Below are 14371 nucleotides of genomic sequence, written 5' to 3'. Positions count from 1 at the left end.
TAAGGAGGAGAGTTCTCGGGAACCCACGCCAGGGTGGGAAACGGTGTCAGACTCCGATGGGGAATTTGCTTTTTGCTGCCCACGCGCTTGTTTCTCTGGATAACTGGGCGTTGCTTTCTTGAGGTTTTCCAGTCTCATTTTCTATTAGCACCAAATTCTCCACTCATTTAGTATACTTTTGTCCAGGCTGCTCTTGGTTTCCAAAGAAAAGCAGCCAGTAACTAAGCATGTAAGCACTCTGTTTTTGCCTGCTCAGCAGTGGAAATGCTGGGTTTTGAAAACCACCTACTAATTTTAGGAGCCAAAAGGCTCCTAAATTCTGAACCTTGTGGTATGTCTTTTTTAAAGACAGAGAAGTTAGCAAAAGAACTTTACCAGTTCTTTGCTTGAGGACTTTTTTTTACTTCTTTAGTTTTAACACATCTCAGAAAATTTTAAATGTGAGGAAATGACACAAAACACGTAGCTATAGTAAATACCCATTCTTGTTAGCAGACTTACAGACAACTTATTTGGTTAGTGCAATAGTGCAATTTACCTTGCCTATGGTAACATCTGAATAGTAATAATATCTGAGTGGTGACTTGAAAAGGAAAAATCTGGTGGCAGAGAAACAGCTTGAATCAAAGCGTGGCAGGGTAAAAATAAACATTTACTTGGAAAATAAAATGCATAGGGGGACTTTGAGTTTGAAAATCAGAGTGAAAATACCTGACTCAAATATCTTCACTTTTCATTTTCGTATCAGATGCTTTTCAGAACATTTTGATGCATATTTTTTCAGAACATCTCTGCATTGTTCAGTATTGCTTACCGCGTGGCCTGTTGGCTGTGTTTACTGCACAAATCAATCATTGCTGGAGTTAGTTGCGTTCCTCGTGGACTTTCTTGTGACATTTGTGACTACAGTATTTGGGTGCTTCACAAAGGCAGCGTGCTAGTCTGTCGGGCAAGTGGCAGGCATTTCTCCTCTTTTTGAAATAGAAAAGAGTCAGAAAGGATCAGAAATACTTAAAAATTCTGTATTGACAAACCTGCCTGCATAGACGTTTAATTTTCCAAGATACTTGGTGATGGTACGTACAGAGGATAACTTTCATTGGCCTCAGTTGCTGCCTGTGCGTTTCCCTGTGTGGAGAAATTGGACATACAAAATGCAAGCCAGACTTATTAAGAATAAAAAAAAAGTCGAAATCGCTTGTCCTGGCACTGGTGGTGATGGGATGCTGTTCTCCAAGGCAGTGTTCATTGCTGTGAGATTCTCCTTTTTGTCCCCTGCTCTCATTCACTTCACATCCTCCAAATGCAGTGCCAAATGAGCAGGGATCTTGTGTTGTTTCTTGCTTGGATCCATCCCTGGACAGATCCAGAGGGTGCACTGAGGAAGGAAGGGAACCTTTGGTAAGAGGAGGGCTGGAAGACTGTATAATATTATATGCATAAACAGCAGCTGAATTAATCCTGCATTAATTACGACATTTCTTGTGTATACACTTAACTTCGAAACCTTGGGTTTTCTTTAAAAAGGACCTGTTTTTATTCTTATGCCTGCTTTTTTTTCCAAAGCAAACTTCAAAAATAGTTTGCAGCATTGAACCACCCACATGGGTGATAAATGCATATCTCTGCCATTTGAGCGATTCAAGTAACAAAATAAAGGTAAATGATCATTTTCTGAGAGCTTGCTCTTGATGGGAAGGAGTTTGTCAGCAAGCCTGGTGGCAAAGGAACGGCAGAACCAGGAATTCAGGGTTCAGTTCCAGTTTTGCATGGGTGAATGCTATAATTGTTTTCTGTCTGTTTCCCAGCAAAAGCATGTCTTTTTTTATATCCCTTCTATACATCTTTTATACCCCTTGGCCCCTGCAGCTTGGCTTTTCCCATCCCCTTGCCCAAGCAGCTTCCCTCCACCCTTTAGTCCCTCCTTGCACCCATTTTTTCTCCCCACAGCTGCTTCCTAATCCCACTGCCCTCTTCTTAGCTCAGCATTCCCCTCCCAGCCTGCCTCTCCCTGCAATCCCTGTTTCCAGAGGTTTTGTCTCACATCTTTCTTACAGTTCCCAATTTCCCTGTGTTTTCACTAAATCCTCTCCTGGGTCTGGCTCTCATAAGCCAGAACTGGGCATCTTTTCCCTCTGGCTGCCAGGAGGGATGCTAAAACCCAGCGATGAGTCACGGTGCAGAGCAGTCTCCAGTGAGCCCTGCTGCCGGTTCGTGATTTTGTGGAGGTGGCACATAGAATCATAGAATGGTTTGGGTTGGGAGAGACCTTTAAAGGCCATCTAGTCCAACCCCCCTGCAAGGAGCAGGGACATCTTCATCAGATTTCTCAGAGCCCCCTCCAACCTGACCTTGAATGTTTCCAGCGATGGGGCATCTACCACCTCTCTGGGCAACATGGGCCAGTGTTTCACCACCCTTATCGTAAAAAAAATTCTTCCTTATATCTAGTCTGAATCTACCCTCTTGTAGTTTAAAACCATGGCAGAGCTGTGTATGAAAGGAGGGGTTTCACCATGGGTGGGATGGCTCAGGCCCCCCACGTACAAAGGAGCTGCAGGAGGATGAAATGTTCTCAGCAAGGCTGTAATCTGAGATTTTAGTAACTAACAAAAGTCTTAAGTGTGAACAAACTGATAATTCTTATCTTCTTCTCCCCCTCAAGTTTATAACTTGGCCAAATTCAGATTTTTATGTCGTGACAACATATCCAAGATATAGCACATTCTCCCATATGAAGTCTCTCTTCAAAGATTTTGGAAGAGAAAAAATAATAATATATATATGAAAGCTTTTTCTTAGCCTCATTTTTAGAACTGTTTTGGATGGAATTTTCTGTGGAGGGGAAAAAAAAAAGAAAAAAACCCATCAGTCCAAAGCAGACAATTCAGAAGGACAGTTTTGCTTTTGCTGGTTGAAACGTGTCAAAGTTTTAAATAGCCCAACACAGGCTCTCATAGTGGGAAGTGTTGGCAGCTGTAAATATATAGTTACACCCAGCAGGTTAATACAGCATCCAGAGGGAGGATGCCAGTACTTTCATTAACATAAATAATTTCAAACACTCTATTTTAATACCTACGTGTAGTACTACCACGATGGAGGCTGGGTACATATCTGAGCACCTTGCCGTCCTGGTCAAGTGATCTCATGCTGGGGCTGTATTTTTCCAGAGTGGGGGTAGGAGGTAGGCATTGAAAATGAGTTGGTTTTGTGTATTGGGACTCACATGCTGAAAGCTCTGCAAGAGTTCACCTGTTAAATGGGGAAATATCTTTCACCTTTTTCAAAAAAGAAGGAAACTTCGACCAGACAAGTTTGTGTGCTGTCACTCCTGTGGCTGCCAGATGGTTCCCACCATTTGGAAATGTCCAATTCTTGCAGGCGTGTGCAGATAGTTTCTGTCCACCTTTTCGGTACAGGCTTGCTGCTTGTACTGCTGTTTTGCTATTGGAAGACATGATGGAATGCTTTTGGTTTGGAAAAAAAAAAAGTAAACATTCAAAACTTGCCATGTTAGGAGGATGAGGAGATTAAAATAAGCTGTCCTGAGCCTTTTCTTGTCTTGATGGTGGTTCACACCAAAAGGCCAGTGGTTCCTTACACTGCATCTTCTCACTTTCTCGTTGGTTTTCACTCTTATTACATGGAAGCTGAAGTCAATTCTTTGTCATTGTGCAGCTGCTGTTCTTAATACTTGATACAGTATACTGAATTATATTTAAGTATCTAATGAATTACCTCAGATCCAAAACACGTTAGCACTTGGAAGAATATGAAGTGCCCTTTTATTATTACCTGATGTTGAGAGCTTTGCTTTTTTTCACAGAAACATCTGAACTTACCCAGTGACTTGGACAATAATCAATCTTCTGTAGAAAGACATAAAGTTGTTTCAGAGATTCTTCTACTTTCAAAGCCACCCTTTTGTGAGTTAGTAAGAAAGCCATTAAACTAATTTCATGCAACGAGTTGTATTTCTGCAGTGGACATCACTGGGCCAAACTGGTCAGAGAATTATTATGGCAGGGTGCTGGCCTTGAGTTTTGGGTGTGGAGGATTATGTTGAGAGGACAGGAGCAGCTGCCATTCAGGTGCTCATCATCAGTGTAGTTCAACCCAAATCTCAAGGTTTCTGTTGCCAGTCAAGGTCTTGTGCTGGTGGTGATCCACAGGTACTGCTATATGAACTGGCAGTGGGGAATATCGCTGGGTGCAGTGAGCGTGTTCTTGTTTTGAGAGCCTGAACGCATTTCTTCCATTGCAGTCCTTCGTGGAATGGTGAACGGTGACTTAACGTGAGGTTTGCTACTTAACAAGCCAGGCAACGCCTATGACTTGTGAATTCATCGCTAATTGTGGAATTGAATTTCTCCACCCGTTTCCCAGCCTCTAGGATATGTAAGCTGTCAGGGGAATGAGAAGAAATAGGGAACGTTTTTGTGTGTGTTTTGTTTAAATTTTGGACAGTTGAAAATCAATCCGTGCATTTAATTGAGTCACAAAATGCTACTTGTTTGCTAGCCTGTACTTCACTTGTGCAAATCTCTTATAGTTATTTGCAATAATGTTTCAAAATGTTACGAATGCTCATTATTGCTTTAAGTTTTTCATTTCAATTTGGGTATTCTTTATACCTTCTTTTGGTTTCTCACCCCTCCTCCCTATGCAGTTAGTACAGATTATGTGTATCAGTAGAGGTTTTCCAAAGTGAGTAGCGACTAGCTGTTGGGTCTGGCTGTACTTGGTTAAGTTTATCTTCTGTAAATCAAATGCACACTCCTGGGTATGATACAATATACAATGGATTTCTTCTGGATGGTTTTGTTAACATAAATGGGTATGTTTTCTTCCTCTTTTCTCTTGAGGACGAATTAGTCCTTTCACTTACAGCAACCCTCAGCACTCACACACCCTTCCCCCTAGTCTTTATCGAGGCTTCATTTCACTGTGGCTCTGTCTCCGGCTTGCTGTCCTTTGCAGTTCTCCATTGCTGAGTTTTTCTTTGTCTGGTCTCCCATCTACATGTTTTTGGTTATACTGCAGCGCTCTGAACGCGTGGTTTTGAGAGCAGTCGGAGGCATGGCGTGCACCACTTCCTGCCTCTCTGCCGTCCCTGCGGCTGTCGTGCAGCTAGCCTGGTCACCATCTGCAGCGGGCTTGTAGGTGGGACATGCCATCGCAGCCGGGCATGAGAACGCATCTCAGTTTGCAGTTCCTGGTTTGCAAGACGCCTTGCAGGCAAGGTTGAGACTGTCCCTGAGCTGCCCCAAAGAGCAAAAAGCATGTGGATGTAGCTTGTGTGGATGCTCCGCAGATGTATCTTCTTAGTTTCCTTTAACTGGGAGGGAAAGACCAGTTGGAGCCTGGCCGGGGTTCCAGTATGTGTTGCATCATATGCCCGTTGGACTGACAGGTGAAAAAGGCAAGTTGAGACTGAAGAGTGGTTTCTTACAGTCAGCTTACCTTGTATAGGTGTTGTCCCGGGGCCATCTTACAGAAGTCTACCCTGTGAAGTTTTTGAAGTTCTGCGTTCAGAATTCATATCTGAAAATCTTGGCTGTAGGACTTTGAGATGTATTTGCTAATTTATATTCTAGCAGCGTTGCTCTGATTGACATGTATGGTGGTTATGTTTATTAGTTTACTACTAGCCTTGTAAGTCTAGTGGTGAGAACACGGAATTGTGGATGTTTTCACTGGCATCGATATTCATAGCAGTTACCAGCAAAGATCTCCAGACGGGAAGCTGTACCACAAACAGTGTGAGAATAGGAAGATCTAGAGGAGAAAAAGATGTCAGTTCCTCGCCACGTTTAAGTACGTTTTGCTTTTTGTGCTCGTGATTTAACAGATGTCTTCTTCTTTATGCAGGGCTGTAATTGAAGTACAAGATGGCAAGAACCAGCCACAGCAACTACGTCCTTCAGCAGCTAAACAACCAAAGAGAATGGGGCTTTCTGTGCGACTGCTGTATCGCTATCGACGATATTTATTTCCAAGCACATAAAGCAGTCCTTGCTGCATGCAGCTCCTATTTTAGGATGTTTTTTATGAACCATCAACACACTACAGCCCAGCTGAATCTAAGCAACATGAAGATTAGTGCTGAATGCTTTGATCTTATTTTACAGTTCATGTATTTAGGAAAAATTATGACAGCCCCTGCCAATTTTGAGCAATTTAAAGTGGCCATGAACTATTTACAGCTATACAATGTACCCGAATGTCTAGAAGATATACAGGATACAGACTCATCTAGTTTAAAATGTTCATCTTCTGCTTCTAGCACCCAGAATAGTAAAATGATATTTGGCGTGAGAATGTATGAAGACACACTTGCTAGAAATGGCAGCGAAGCAAACAGGTGGGGCATGGAGCCGCCAAGTTCAACAGTAAATACATCCCATAACAAAGAGCCTGATGAAGAAGCTTTGCAGCTAAGCAGCTTCCCTGAACAACTGTTTGATGTCTGCAAGAAAAGCACCACGACCAAATTCTCTCACACAAAAGAGCGCGTGTCCCACTCGCGCCGTTTTGGAAGAAGCTTCACCTGCGACAGCTGCGGGTTTAGTTTTAGCTGTGAAAAGCTACTGGATGAGCACGTGCTAACGTGCACTAACAGGCATTCTTACCAAAGTGCCAGGTACTATGGTGCGGAAAAAATAGACTTTAACGAAAAGGACTCTACTTCTAAAATAATCTCCACGCAAACAGAAAAATACAAGGGGGACTTGAGTCAAACTGCAGACGATTCTTCGTCTCCCGTGTCAAACATGACAAGCAGAAAAAGCAGCACGGTTGCCTCTGAGACATCAGGTGAAGAAGGAAGTAGAGCCTCCGAGAGGAAGAGGATTATCATCAAGATGGAACCAGAGGACAATCCTGCAGACGAGCTGAAGGATTTTAATATTATTAAGGTGACAGATAAAGACTGCAATGAGTCTTCTGACAATGACGACCTAGATGATGAACAGGAAGAGCCGCTTTACAGATACTATGTTGAGGAAGAGATCAGAGAGAAGAGAAATGCTCGGAAGACCTTAAAACCCCGTTTATCCATGGATGAGGATGAAAGAAAATGTTTGAAAAGTCCCCGGCACCTTACCAGGAAGGCTCCTTCAGTGCAGGAAGATGTGGAGAACGCTCCCTGTGAACTTTGTGGGCTAACAATCACTGAAGAAGATTTGTCCTCTCATTATTTATCCAAACACATAGAAAATATATGTGCTTGTGGCAAGTGTGGTCAAATACTGGTCAAAGGCAAGCAGCTACAGGACCATGCGCAGACCTGCGGAGAGCCCCAGGATCTGACCATGAATGGTATCAGAAATTCTGAGGAGAAAATGGACTTAGAAGAAAACCCCGAGGAGCAGTCAGAAATAAGGGACATGATGTTTGCAGAGATGCTAGAGGACTTCAGGGACAGTCATTTCCAAATGAACAGTCTTCAAAAAAAACAGTTATTCAAGCATTCTGCCTGTCCTTTCCGATGCCCTAATTGCGGTCAGCGTTTTGAAACTGAAAACCTAGTGGTTGAACATATGTCAAACTGCCTGGAGCAAGATCTGTTCAAGAACTCCATGATGGAAGAGAACGAGAGGGATCACAGACGTAAGCATTTCTGCAATCTTTGTGGGAAAGGATTTTATCAGCGTTGCCACTTGCGGGAACACTATACCGTTCATACCAAGGAAAAACAGTTTGTTTGTCAGACATGTGGGAAGCAGTTCTTAAGAGAGCGCCAGTTGCGGCTCCACAATGATATGCACAAAGGCATGGCCAGGTATGTCTGTTCCATTTGTGATCAAGGAAACTTCCGAAAACATGACCATGTACGGCATATGATATCTCACTTATCAGCTGGAGAGACTATATGCCAGGTCTGCTTTCAGATATTCCCAAATAATGAGCAACTGGAGCAGCACATGGATGTTCATCTGTATACATGTGGAGTATGTGGAGCAAAATTTAATTTGAGGAAAGATATGAGATCTCACTATAATGCCAAGCATTTGAAAAGAACATAAGCGTAAATATACTGTTAAAGCATTAAGTTGGCAGCAGAGAGAACACCAAAGCAAGGCATACAGTATAGTAGACAAAAAATTGAAAAAGAAAAAAAAATTGAAAATAAGTCTCTTTTTTATTATTTTTTTTAAGACCCTCCTAACCATAGGTGTCTATATAGGCTCATTAAGTATATAGCTTTGAAAAGCATCATATGTTTAATTATTACATTTTCACTGTTTCCTAATATCAGTTTCTGTTCTTAATTTTATTGTTTTACTAAGTAGATATACAAATCGTTATTTTTAAACTGTAGATTAAAAGCACAATGTTACCCCTTCACTGACTGCTATTAAACAGTTCTCGGATCCATGTCCGTAAGATGAGTGCTTTAATATTTCCATGTGTTGTTTCTTCATGTGAAATTTTTAGATCACAGCGATTAATGTGGAAGAGCATAATTGTTCGTAATCCCCAAATTAATTTTCCAAATGAAAAAAACCACCCAGTGCCAAGAAATAATCCTTTGCTGTCTGACTCTGCTGTAAGAGCAGAGCTGGCCATCCTGGTCCTCTGCTTCTTGGCTTTGTTGGAATGTGCATCCCAGGGGTGAGAGCACGTAGGCTCAGTTAAAACCTTGCAGACTTGGACCGATGTGCGCAAAGGGAAAGGGAGTTAACGACTCTCGAGATAACTGAGGAGTTCTCAGCAGAGTGGTCATTTCCCAGACTTGAAGTCCTAGCAGAACTGTACAACTGACGTTGGCCTTTCGTTTTCTGCCTGTACCTACGCGGGTATATATAACCTGCTTATCCTAATACACGCGAGTGGCTGTGGTGGATTGCTAGGAATGCAGAATGGCGCTGTGCATTGAAGACTGCATTTCTCAGCCTAGCTGTAAATGGTGCCTTGCTGCTTGTGTTGGAAAGTTAAAAGTGGGATGGGTGTGACGATAGTCCCATTGCTTGGGTGGGGAGGGAGAGGGGGAGCGCGACTCATGTGAACCTTAGATTTTTTTTGTTTCTTGTTTTCATGATACTTTCTGAATGTTCTGTTTTTCAACAAGAATATAACAAGAAAAGACTGCAGAGTTTGCTTAATAAATGTAAAGACATTTTATGCCTTTTAAGATTCCTTTCTGATTCTAGTATAGCCCTAATCTGCGTAGCTTGTCTCTTAATTTAATTGAATTTAAAAATCCTACTAAGTGTCAGCTGACATCAATTCAGTGAGGCAGCTTGGCCTTTGAGAGAACGACTGGCTTTGACTCTTAGGCACCAGATGTCTAAATGTTTGTTAAGTGCATGATTTTTAATGGGGGGAGGAAACTATTAAAAAATAAAACCTAGTGGTACTGTCTCCCGGCAGATCTTTGACAAAGAGGGTAGTAATGCCATTTCCCACTGAGCCATGGAAGGAGGAAAGCAATTTAGATCAGCAATTAAGGCAGTTGGATTCAATGATTGTTGTAGGTCCCTTCCCACTGCAATATTCTATTCTATTCTGTTCTATCACCTTGGACACTATTGGTGGGGTTGAGAATAGGAGCCAGGAGCTGAGAGTCTGGTCCAGGGCTTTCATGTGTTTGTCACTGTCGTAGTTGAGTTTTGATCCTTTGTTGTTTCTTGGGCATTACGAAGGGTTTTGAGCTTTGATGTTAGACTACAGAAATTAATACAGTTCAGAATCTCCACTATAACTATTTAAATTAGTATGAGTTGCCTTGCATTTACTCAGTTTTAAATGTGTGTTAGAATTTCTCTTGGTTGGTAGATGCATGCGCTTCTGCAGTGATGGAGAAGGACCTGCCACCAGACCTCATCCCTGAGCCGGCAGCCGGCTCCCCGGGCACCGACGGCTTTGGGTGCAGTTCGGGCCATTGGCATTTTGCCGTAACCGCTCAGTCCTATGTTTTCTTGTATGATGCTGAAGCCAAACATGTCCTGAATAACACTGGGGCCAAAAAGACCATGGACATGAATGCACTCCATCATTTCAGTTAATTCAGAGCTTTCCCCTTCTTAGGATTTACTCCACATTTCCCATCCCAAGCCAGGCTGAGGCTTAGTGTGTAAGAGTTCAAAGACTAAGCAGGATGGGTATTTTAACACTTTTCAGCACTGGAATCAGTGGTAAGGTGATTATAAGACTCTTAAAAAGACAACATATTTAATTGTAATGGTTGTCTTGGAGATGAAGTAGTTAGTCAAGTGCTGCAGTGGAAGAGCTGGTGGGGCCAATACACTGCACAGCAATTCTCCGTCATGCAGGCTATCCCTTATGGTACCGGCTGTGGCTGGACTGGGACAAGCCAAGGGAAGTGAGGGAGAACTGGAGGGTGCTGGGGGAGTTGGCAGAAGAGTCGTGTGGCGCTGGGGAAGTGGGAAGGCGGAGTGGGAGAGGAGGCATTGGACGAAAGCTGGGCGGGCAGGATTAGAGCCGTGCAGTGGGAAGCAAATCCCAAAGGTGGCATGGAGGGGGCGGCTGGAGGAGTGGATAAAATGTCCTGCGAGACTGGAGTGAGAATGACTCAGCTTGGCTGGGGGAGCTGCCGGCCCGGGTGATTAGCTCACTACGGCACAAGCTCAGAGCGCGGATTGCGTACCAAGTAGAGCCAGCCCCTATGCTGGAAGGACGGCGGTGGCACAGCAAAGCCTAGATTAAAGACCTTGTTGAAAAGGAGGAGGTGACCTCTGCGAACTAAGAGATCTTCCTGAATACAGTGAAGGGCTAAGGGTAATTTATGGAGACTCGTGCTGAGGGTCAGGAGCCCTTGTTTACAATGAATTTGTCTGAACTTGACCCAAAAAAGTTTCACCAAAGAAGTTACTTCCTAGTGTAAGCAGACCTGCCAACTGCAGAAGTTAGATGGAGGAACTGGGCATGATGGTATTTATGTGTACTATCTAACTTTATAAACACCCTGGAATACTCTTTGTTTTTCAATTATAAGCTGTGTTGTAGTAGCCTTTCAAAGGAAGGTTTGTTAAACCTTTCCAGCTGAACATGAATTAATGTTTTTTCCTGTTCTTGTGAAACAAAACCCAGTGTCTTGGAGTTCATGTGTGTGAATGTCCAGACTAAGGCTCAAAATGAGCATGAATTGCACTGCAGGGGAGCTTAAGAGCGGACCTACTTGTATGTAGGCAGAGAAAACCAGAATGACTGAAGTAGCCTGAAAAGTTATCAAGGGGAGTATAGGAGAACAAATCAAAGGTACTAAGGCACAAACAAGACAGCCTGGTTTGCAAGTAGATGGGGATAGTGTTTATGGTGAGGTGAAAAAGCATGCAGGGGAACAGCATGGGACTATTACAGAAAAGGCCTGGAGTGACAGGAGGAATTTGGCTGCTGTGAACAGGGAGAAGGGGTGGGTGCTGAGGCAGCCTGGGGCTGGTCGCTCCTGGGGACAGGTGTGTCCTCCCCAGAATGCGACAACATTTCAGAGAGTGAAATTACGGTGTTTCAGCCCTCCTACTGTGATAAAAATTACTGTGGAGACCGAACAAAAGCAGATCTGAAAAAAAAACAATTGGAGTTACAATATCCTAGAAGTCTTGCTATTACTTGAAAGATAGTGAAGGGGAAACACAATTATTTCATTTAGAGTTCTGTTTCCTCTAACAAATTTGTACTTCTCAGTCATCATAACATAGTTCCTTTGCATCTCCTTCCTGTGCTACATGGACTGTTAAGAGGGTAAAAGCACTTAAGGATCCTTGAGAGTGGAGGTGTAAGCGTATCACATTGCACAAGGCACAGCCAGAAAGAAGAGACTTGCTGGATGATCTGACTTAAATATAAGTGATTTGCTATTCTTATTTTTGGAGGACCTCTATCTGTTCTTTCTTTTCCTCATTTTGGCAGCGGTGTCGGCTGTGACCCTGAAAATAATTTGTAAGTAGCCAGCCTAGCTCTCGGCTTTCAGGATTTACTTAAAGTTTAAAAACAGAATTCATGAAGACCTGAAATGAGCTTTAAAATATCACAAAAGCTGTTGAGCTTCTTTTTCAGTTTCAGAGGAGGTGTTTCAAATGTTAAAAAAAATATATATATACACACTTGTAAATGCTTATCGACAACTTGTTAATTCAAAGAGTATTTACACTTGTGTATAATGATATTCGTAGCGAATGTGGAGAGCCAATTCGGAGCCAGATGTGGAGAAATCTTGATTTGAATAGAATATCACAGAATTCTGAGAATTTATGCTTTTATTAGGGGACTTCTCCATTTAATATTTTCAGTTAATGGAGAAATACAATTCAGCGTATTTTTTTATTGAAACCCGAAGACAGAAAATGTACTGCCCTGGAGAGTATATTAAAATATATTGTTATGAAAGTGAATACTTTGACTACACTATTGTATTTGAACACAGTTGTGTTAAACCATCAAGAGTATCTCAGCTATTGCTGAGGACGTACGTTTGTTCCTGAAGGCAGTGCCACCTTGAGCCCTGGCAGCCCCTTCCTCCTCCCTACATAGTTTCAGCTGTCATATCCCGTGTGTGCCACCCTCTCCATTGTCAAAAAGCACATATTTATGTAGCTTTACAATGAACTGAATCAAACAACAGGCTTTTTTATTCCCTGTGGGGCTATTTTGTGGCTGTATCAGTTCCTTGCTGTGCTCCCCCCTCCAGCTCTACATCAAATCTTGCGCTAGCACAACAGAAGGGGGGGTATGAGGGGAGAGATGTGTGTGGGTGGGAGGGGGCTCGTTTGCTTAAATGAGCGGTGCCAGAACTCAAAGCACATCCCGAGCTTAACTTGGTCTCTGTCTCCCCAAGCATCCTTGTGGAAGCTGAACTCTTACATTCATCTCCTATTTCCTGATAAGGAAAAAAGGCAGCCCAGCCTCTTACATACAAATGAGACACATCTATGCTATCTGCCCTCTTTATGAGAACTGGAAACCTTCCTGCGTTCAGCTCACCCTTCAAATATGCTCTGGGGCTTTCTTAGTCTTTCTTGAAACAGGCTACGTAGCGCTCCACGCCACTGGGTTCACGCGGTTGGCCTGGCCCAAGGCCAAGAATGAGCTGGGCCCCTTGTCCAGCCAGACACCAGGAACGGTTCCCACCTTCCTCTGGTCTTCGTGCCCTCCAGCCTGCCTGCGCGCTTGGCAGCTGGGCCTCGGCTCTCCTGCTGGTTTCTGCCCCTTGCTGCTCACAACGTGCGCTTTTCTGGGTGTTGCAATAAGGGGAGACAGTCATCTCATTTTTGGTCTAATATTCAAAGCTTGGGATAATTCCTTGCGTAAGTTAAGGAGATGCTGGCACTATCTGTTACTATCCCTGTGTGCCTGCTTCTGACTTTTAAATGCTTCCTAATCTGAAAGGGTTAAAAATCAAATATTCTGACTTTCCTAATTCTCAGTTGGTTTGATGCTTGTCACAGACTTACAGACCTACAAGATGAAGCATGACTAATTTGACTTTATAAAAGTCTGTTGAAGGCTAGAAATTAAGAACATGTTTTTAAAAGCTGACGTTTCTGTAGTTCTCGGCTATAAACCAGTTTTCTGTGTTTTCTTCCAACTTCCAAAAAAACTCCTAAAATATTGCGGTGCAGTGTATTCTTGAGACATGTTAATAGCTGAGATTTTGTAGGGGGAAGATGCCAAAAAATGGGACACATTTTATAAATTAAGTGTCTTCTGCCACTTTTACAATCACTTCTACGATTCTGGAATTAATTGTGATTTTATTTTATTCTTTCATGCAGAAAGACAAATCTTAATTTGTTACAGGGCAACAGAGCTCATGATTCAGGAGCCAGTTCATCATGACTATAAATATTCAGCCCTGAAACAAACAGCCCATGTTCCTTTTCATGTACTTGAATGACCAGTGCCAGCTTTACAAGAGAAATGCTGTCAGATCTTTCTTAGGGTCATTTTTGCCCTCAAATGTCTTGTAATTTTTTTTAGTTAAGTCACAGGAAAACAATATTCTTCATCATGCTTTCCGAGAATCTGTTTTCAGTGCTTTGTGCACATTCCCCATATAAAAGTAGTTGAAAATATGTTTTTAAAGTTTCATATTAATGTATTCAAGAGAAGATAACATGAGATGAGAAATCAGCAGATAGTCCAAGGCGAGATTTTTTTAACTGTCCATTTGTTTTGTGTAGCTAGCATAGCACACCTCACCCCAAGAAGCTAGCATTTCAGAAGTGGTCAGTATTTTTGATTCTCTTGCAAGATTTTGATTCCTTCTGGCATACTAAAACGATACTAAATCTTCCTGCAGCTACAACCACAAAAACAATGCTGCATGTAGCATTTCCTATGGGAGGAAAAAAAAAACCTTAGCCCTTTCAGAGCTGTTCAAGAACGTCCCTCTCTGACGAAGTCC

At 42.6% G+C, this 14371-nt stretch overlaps 1 protein-coding gene across 8 annotated transcripts in view; it reads left to right on the top strand.

The window, feature by feature from the left end:
• The window catches only part of ZBTB1 (zinc finger and BTB domain containing 1), a 28278-nt gene that overhangs the window by 7706 nt on the left and 6201 nt on the right, over nt 1–14371 (top strand). For 3 of the 8 annotated variants that reach the window (XR_008465976.1, XM_054198824.1, XM_054198825.1), the window contains exon 2: nt 5875–7786. Coding sequence is in view for 7 of the 8 variants with exons in the window: in XM_054198824.1 (XP_054054799.1) it covers nt 5895–7786 (1892 nt within the window). In the remaining variant the exon portion in view is untranslated. Of the gene's footprint in view, nt 1–5874; nt 8383–14371 lie in introns of those variants that run through there. The other 5 variants (XM_054198823.1, XM_054198821.1, XM_054198822.1 and 2 more) reach the window with 2 other exon arrangements.

Source organism: Rissa tridactyla, chromosome 4 (genome assembly GCF_028500815.1).
Source record: "Rissa tridactyla isolate bRisTri1 chromosome 4, bRisTri1.patW.cur.20221130, whole genome shotgun sequence".
Taxonomy (NCBI): domain Eukaryota; kingdom Metazoa; phylum Chordata; class Aves; order Charadriiformes; family Laridae; genus Rissa; species Rissa tridactyla.
The sequence above is the reverse complement of the archived record's forward strand: the minus strand, read 5'-3'. Positions and strand labels throughout refer to the sequence as shown.